General features: G+C 61.7%; 1 protein-coding gene and 1 pseudogene across 2 annotated transcripts in view; both read left to right on the top strand.

Annotated features, from left to right (window-relative positions):
* The window catches only part of MLLT1 (MLLT1 super elongation complex subunit), a 73,133-nt gene extending 66,673 nt beyond the window's left edge, over positions 1-6,460 (top strand). Inside the window, exons 8-12 of one of the 2 annotated variants that reach the window (XM_021676796.2) lie at positions 135-243; positions 2,848-2,947; positions 3,089-3,160; positions 3,424-3,495; positions 3,666-6,460. In XM_021676796.2, coding sequence (XP_021532471.1) covers positions 135-243; positions 2,848-2,947; positions 3,089-3,160; positions 3,424-3,495; positions 3,666-3,794 — 482 coding nt within the window. In that variant the 3' untranslated portion in view covers positions 3,795-6,460. The remainder of the gene's footprint in view (positions 1-134; positions 244-2,847; positions 2,948-3,088; positions 3,161-3,423; positions 3,496-3,665) is intronic. The other variant, XM_021676797.2, reaches the window with a different exon arrangement.
* LOC105706168 (uncharacterized) lies at positions 4,198-6,460 on the top strand (annotated as a pseudogene).
* Positions 6,461-7,377: the final 917 nt, after the last annotated feature.

A 7,377-nucleotide genomic window follows, 5' to 3' on the forward strand; every position in this document is an offset into this window, starting at 1 on the left:
ACCTCCAGGCAGGCTGGCGTGTGCATTTGGGGGTCACCAGTGTCAAGAAGCTCTGTGTGGCCTCACGGGCGAGGGGCCTGGAGGCTCAGCGGAGCCCTGCGCTTGTCTACCTCCCTGCCTGCCCGCCTCCCCAGGACCCCTGCGCTCCATGGTGGAGGACCTACAGTCCGAGGAGTCCGACGAGGACGACTCTTCGTCAGGCGAGGAGGCTGCCGCCAAGACACACCCGGGGAGGGACTCCAGGTGATGGCCGGGCAGGAGCGGGTGGGTGCAGGCGGCCACCTGGGGTGACTCTGGCTGGACCTGCAGTGATTGTGGGGCTGGAGGTGGGGATGAGACTGGAGGGTCCCGTGGGAAGGCTGAGGTGGGGATCGGTCCGAAGGTGGCCTCAGTCCAGCCTGGGCTTTGGGGTGGGCCTGGGGCTGTGTCCTCTTCTGGTCCCTAAGGCTGAGGGCCTAAAGGGCTGCCTCATGTTCGGGGCCTTGGGTAGTGTCCCTCCTCATGGATGTCTGGCAGGTGTGGGCTGCCGGGTAGGGAGGGGTGCAGGAGGGAGCCGGACTGCGCCCAGCTGCCACGGAGCCCCGACTGGAGGTGGGGGGAGGGGAGTAAGCTTGTTGCTCTGCTCTTGGGCCAGGAGACTCAGGTCCTTTCCCACCTGCCTAACATGGGGTAAGGATCCATGGAGAGCCCCATCCTGGGGCAGCAGACACCTAGTGTGGGAGCAGCTTTGTTGCCTATGACTTTTGCCCCCGTGAGGCATGGGGGGCCCGGGGGCATCCTTGGGATATGCAGGCCCCTTGGCGGGATCCCACCTGGGAGAGCTCCATGCGTCCGGCCTCCAGCCCAGCGACAGCAGAGAACGTGCAGGCCTTGGCCGCAGGCACACAGGCTTTCCCAGAGCCGTAGCAGAGCTGGCAGTCAGCCCCTCCTCCCTGTGAGGCCAAGGCCTCCGGGCCTCAGTGGCTCCTCTTGAAGAGAGGGCTGGTTATTGGCCTGCACTTAGCAAGGTGCGTGGGAGCCTAACAGGTGCCTACAGGTGTTTGTGGTTAACTAAAGCCATCTTCCCGAGAGCTGGGTGGCAGGCTCTGGCTGGGTCCCCGGGGTGCAGTGCACCAGGCCAGTAGGTACAGAGTAGGAGCAGTGGCTCACTGCTGGGGAGCTGCCGGTGGGAGGTCCGGGCCGGTGACGCCGACAGGGACTTAGCCTCTAGACATGAGGAGGGCTACGGTGTCCCCAGGACAGGACCTGGCAGCAGGCTCCTGCCTCATTTGCTGACATTCAGGGTGGATTCTGTTTGCGCCAAGAGCCATGAGTGCAGAGGCTGACAGAGGGTGGGATTCTAGCGGGGCTGGCAGCACAGCACAGGGACCCAGCCGCATGCCAAGTGCCTCTCAATTCCTCCCGGAGCATTTGTGTGGGTCTCGGGTGAGGGTTCGCCAGCCTTGTCCCTGCATTGTCGGGGCAGGGAGCACATAGGCCGCGCCATCAGAGCCCCCACACACCCTGGTCTGCTCCCTGAGAGGCCCAGTTTGCGGCAGTGCCCAGCCGTCACCTGGGGGATGCAGGGCAGAGGCCGATGGGAACAGAGAAAGGGGCGTCGCCCGGGCAACCTGAACCAAACCAGGAGCCGCCAGAGCCGGGAGGCAGCTGCAGAGAAAGTGGCCCCAGCCTAGGCCACTGAGGGGCAAGTTTAAGAGATAGATGGAGCCTGCGCCGGGGCAGGAGCAGGCCAGGAGCAGGGGCAGTGGCTGTCTCTGCTGCCCACGGGAGTCCGGTCTGCACTTCTGGCAGCTCGTTCACTGGGAGGCCTGGGGTTTGCTGTGTTTTAAATGTGTTGTGAAGTGATAGTTGTCAGGGGCCCCTTTCCCTGGATCAAGCCCAAAATCTCCCTGGCAGAGCGGGACCCCAGGCACACATAGTGAGTGAAACATGGGCCTAGGCTCGCCACCATTGTGTGCTGTCATAGCGGCCTCCTTTCACAGATGGGGAAACCGATGCAGAGGTCAAAGACCTGCCTCCCAGGGTGGGGTAGGCTGAGAGCTTGGGCCTCTCCCCACCACCAGATACCCTTGTTTAGGACCACACTCTTTGGGTTCAGGGGGCCGATGTAACTGATGGAGGCCTGCTGTCCAGAGTGCAGCAGAGTCAGGTGGCCACAGGAGCATCAGAGGGTCAGGTGGCTGCGAGGTGTTGGAGGGGCTGGTGGCTGGAGGGGTGGGCGGCTGCGGGAGCATCCGAGGGTCAGGTAGCTGCGAGGTGTTGGAGGGGCTGGTGGCTTGAGGGGCGAGCGGCTGCGGGAGCATCCGAGGGTCAGGTAGCTGCGAGGTGTTGGAGGGGCTGGTGGCTTGAGGGGTGGGCGGCTGCGGGAACATCAGAGGGGCAGGTAGCTGCGAGGTGTTGGAGGGGCTGGTGGCTGGAGGGGCGGGCGGCTGCGGGAGCATCCGAGGGTCAGGTGGCTGCGGAAGCATCAGAGGGGCAGGAGCATCAGGCGGGAGCCTCAGAGGGGCAGGCCACTACAGGAGGGAGCGCTGGGAAAAGAGGACAGGTGTTTGCAGGCAGCTCCTCCTCCCCTTGTTCAAGCCACAGAACCAAGTCAGGACCACAGCCCAACAAGCCCTGTCTGGCTGGGGGACTTTGTTCCCCAGGTGTCCTGAGCCACTCTGGGTGGCCTGGTTTTCTTGGGGTTCTTTCCTCTTGATGGCCATGCTCACATAATTTTTTTTTTTTTTAAGTTGAGGCTCCTGCCCAGAACTGAATGGAGCTGTCAGGGGGTGTGTGGGTGGGGGCTGAGCCTGGGGTGGGGGGAGGGGTGTCAGGGGCCTGATGAGCCCCCACCTGTTGGTTCAGGTTGAGCTTCAGCGACAGTGAGAGTGACAACAGCGCCGACTCCTGCCTGCCCAGCCGAGAGCCCCCACCCCCCCAGAAGCCGCCCCCACCCAACAGCAAGGTGAGCCTGGGGCCCGCAGGCAGTTGGTGCACAGGAGGCAGGGCTCAGCCCTGGGTCTGGCTGTCCTAGGAGGGTTTGTGGGGCACTGGGGGCTGGGAAGGGTATGGGCCACAGCTCAGCAGAGACCTGGGTTCCCTGCAGGTGTCAGGCCGGAGGAGCCCCGAGTCCTGCAGCAAGCCTGAGAAGATCCTCAAGAAGGGCACCTATGACAAGGTGGGGGGCTTGGGAGGGGGCAGGTGGCGGGAGGTACAGCCAGTGGAGGACCCCAGGGCTCCTGACACCCCACAGTTGGACTATCCCTGGGTGGGGGCAGCCCTTCCTCCCCTCCTGGCCCTGCAACCTCGGGCCTTCCTTGGGGTGGCTGTGGCTACCTCTGTCCTGTGCTGGAATGGACTGGGTCATGGGTGGGGCTGGGCACGGGAGCAGGAAGGGCCCAGGGCCCCCCACGCGCTGCTGAGACCTGCCCCCCTCCCCAGGCCTACACGGATGAACTGGTGGAGCTGCACCGGAGGCTGATGGCCCTGCGGGAGCGCAACGTCCTGCAGCAGGTACCGCCCCCTCCAGGGTCTGGGCAGGCCGTCCAAGGTTGCGACACCCATAAGGAGTGTGGGCTGCAGGGGCCCTGGTGCTGCCCCAGGAGCCCCACAGCCGTCTTAGGGAACAGGGCAACCCCGCCCTTGGCCTCCTGCCCCTGAAGCCACCTGCCACTGCCTTCCAGATTGTGAACCTGATCGAGGAGACTGGCCACTTCAATGTCACCAACACCACCTTCGACTTCGACCTTTTCTCCCTGGACGAGACCACCGTGCGCAAACTGCAGAGCTACCTGGAGGCCGTGGCCACATGACCCTGGGCTGCGAGCAGGGCCCCCACCGCCGGGGTCCTGGGAGGCTGCAGCCAGGCCCTGCCTGCCCTTCTCTCCCGTCTCGCCTGCCCGCAGCACTGCCTTAGCAACAGCCCTGTCCTCGCCCACACGGCCCGCTGCACTTTCCTCGGCGGCTCCCCGCCCACTCTCCCTGCCCCATCGCCAGGAGTCCTGGGGCCGGGCTGGGCCACACACGAGCCGCCCCCCGGGCTCCCCTCAGAGAGTGGCTGGTGTTGAAGGCAGCTCTGGGCAGAGACAGGGCCTGGGGCCCTTTGCCCAGCCTCAGGACCAGCCCTCACTCTTTCGAGGGCTGTGTGGCAGGGCATTGCTGCCCCAGTTTCTCTGAGCAGCCGACCGACTGCTGGGGGCATCTCCAGCCTCCCGAATGGTTCAAAACACACCCTCTGACCACCCTGGACCTCAGAAGGCCCTGCCTGTGTGTCTGCGTCGTCCTCCGTGTAGACCTAGCGCCGGCTCCTCCCTGGCTCGCGCTGCGCTGGGGTCCGTGCTGTATAGTTCTCTCTATTATATATGTGTGTGCACTGTCTGGTCAAGAGCAGTGTCCATGTGCGTTTCTGTGGCAGCAGTGCACGTGGGGTGGGTGGGGGGTGTATACGGTGGGGCTTGTAGGTTAAGATGTCTCCGCGGTGTTGTCGTGGGGCTGGAGGCTGAGCCAGGTGTGGTGGCTGGCCCTCTCCAGGCACACGGAGGAATTCTCCCTTTGACGTTCCAAGGATGCTGCCGCCTCCTGCCGGGGCTCCTGGGGCGGCCGGCCAACACTAAGAAGGGCAGCAAGTCCTCAGGGCGCCGGGGAGCCGCCACTCTGCTCTCGGGCTCTACTCAGACTAGCACCAACCGTCTCCAGGGACAGACTCACATCAGCCGCCCTGCAGCTCGGCCTCCTCCCATAGGATCCTCTTCCTCTCTCTCATTCATCAAGTCTTCAAACTTTGAAAAACATATGAGCTTTTGCCAAATAAGACGGGATAGTTCATGGAGTTTTCTGAGGCTCACTGGACTCCGGTCAGCCCTCTAGCGTGGGCCCGGCCATCGGCAGGCCCGGGGGGTTGGCCCAACCGGCCTGCCCAGGCTGCCTTTCTCTCTGGTCGCCTCCTGGCCCGCTGTGGCCTCCACCGTCACAATTCATGCTGGTGCCGTGCTGCACACCCACTCCTGGTATGCCTGAGATTCTCCAGGGGCCAAGCCAGTCCTCCCTTGAGGCCCACTCTTCCAGGGCCAGGATGCTCCTGTGGAGCCAGCCCACCTCGGCTGGGGTCCCAGGGACTGGATGCCTGTCTGGTTAGCCTCTGTGTCCCAGACCTTGACTCGAGGCACCTGCAGTCCCACCAGCCCCCTGACTTTCAAGTCCTTTCAAGTCCTTGTGCCCTGACCAAGTTCTGAAGAAAAGAGGGCTCAGGGCCTCGAGGTGGCTCGCCCCGCCCCCCTCAAACTCACCTAGACGACTCCTCCTCCTGAGTCTATGAGCTCAGACATGGGGGCTCCATCTGTCTCTTCCTGAGGTCCCGAATCTTGTCCCTGCTCTGATTCTGTCAGCAGATCCTGAACACTCCTTGATGGGGACCCGTGCCTCCAAGGCTGACCCCAGCGCCAGCTGCCCTGGGGAAACTCCCCAGAACTCTCGGGGAAAGGCCCGAGAACCTTCCGAGGAAGCCTCCGGGACTCCTCTCTACTTGCTCTGTTTCTCTCCCGGCCCCACTGCCTTCAGGTATCAGGAAGAGGGCAGGCCCCTGCGCCTCCTCTCCCCTTCCCAGGTCGGCCAACAATACTCCAGCATGGGGCACTTCCTTTCTTTTCTGGAAACTCTCTAAGACATTGGACCGAAGGAACTGGCCTGAGGGGGGCTGACCGGGGCCGGTGCTGCTGGGTGCTCTACCCACGGAGGCTGCCGGGGGTCACGGACAGGAACCTCAGCCCAAGGGTGCTGGCCTTTCTCCTTTGCAAGAGTCCCCCAGGATCCACACAGCAACTCGAGCAGCCTTCCGCTCAGCCGGAGGAGGGCCAGGCTCCTCCGCCTGCTCTGGGTGGTGTGGCGTCTGGCCCTTCCTGCCGTTTCCAAGGCCTCCAGAAGCACCAACTCAGTTCTCAGTTACCTCCTCTGGCCAGAAGGTCTCACGCTGTCCTCCAGAGCTGCTCTGGGTCCAGGGCTGGCTCCATGACCACCCGATGGACGTGCTGGGCAGCATGGGCCCCGATAGCAGTCCCCAGCTGCTCTCCCACCCAACCCCAGCTGCCCGGCGGCTGGGCCCACGAGGGCTCTGGCGACACTTCCATAGGAAGGGGCCCGGCACTTTGTGATTGCCACGTGTCTCGTGTTAAGCCGCCCGCCCCCAGTGCAAATCTCTGTGTTTCACTCTCTCCTGAACAAAAATGTAAACCGACGCCGGAAAGCAAATGGTATCGAATACCTTTCTTGCCCACAAGGGTTTTTACAAAGAATGTGTCTCACTAGGAACTAGGACACTCATCGGCCCAAGACCAACTCCTGGATAAAAGGAACAAGGAGAATTGTGTTTGTAACGAGTTACAGGATCGTTTCTTTCCTGGATTTTAAACTTTTTGTTAAATTGTGAAATTATGGAGGAGTTTTATAGAAAAAAAAGTGAAATAAAGTCAGATGGGAAAGCAGACCCATGCATGTGCCTGGTTCCTCCTGTCGAGTTGGTGGGCAGGCGAGCGACGTAGCCTGGGGGCCCTTTAGCCCAACTCCCTGTCGTGGCCCCAGATCAGTGACCAAGAAGGGGAAAGAGGGTTGGGACCAAACCTGGTGGGGGCTGGGAGTGTGAGCAAGGCTGGTGTCCCGAAGAAATAGAGACGGCACCACCAGAAATTCAAGAGGGCAGAGAATTCGGCTCACGTCCTGCTTCTGATCTGTGCTCTTTACTTGGAAGCAGGCAGTAAGGTTTGGGTTGAGAAAAAATTTGGTTTCATAAGATGGATGCATGGATGATGGATGAACAGGTGGACGCATGGATGACGGATGAACAGGTGGACGCATGGATGATGGATGAACAGGTGGACGCATGGATGACGGATGAACAGGTGGACGCATGGATGACGGATGAACAAGTGGACGCATGGATGACGGATGAACAGGTGGACACATGGATGAACAGGTGGACGCATGGATGACAGATGAACAGGTGGACGCATGGATGACGGATGAACAGGTGGGTGCATGGATGACGGATGAACAGGTGGACGCATGGATGACGGATGAACAGGTGGACGCATGGATGACGGATGAACAGGTGGACGCATGGGTGACGGGTGAACAGGTGGACGCATGGATGACGGGTGAACAGGTGGGCGCATGGATGACGGGTGAACAGGTGGGCGCATGGATGACGGGTGAACAGGTGGATGGATGAGTGGATGGATGGTTTGATGGATGAGTGGATGATTGGGTGGACCACGGATGAATAAATGGATGGGTGGGTGACAGGAAGGAAGGGTGGATGAATGGATTGATGAATGGAAGGAAGGAAAGATGGATGGATGGGTGAGTGGATGGAAGGATGGATGGATCAGTGGGTGAATGGAAGGA

The sequence above is a fragment of the Aotus nancymaae genome, unplaced genomic scaffold (genome assembly GCF_030222135.1).
Source record: "Aotus nancymaae isolate 86718 unplaced genomic scaffold, 86718_ANA_hifiasm-v0.15.2.pri h1tg000028l, whole genome shotgun sequence".
NCBI classification, from domain to species: Eukaryota; Metazoa; Chordata; class Mammalia; order Primates; family Aotidae; genus Aotus; species Aotus nancymaae.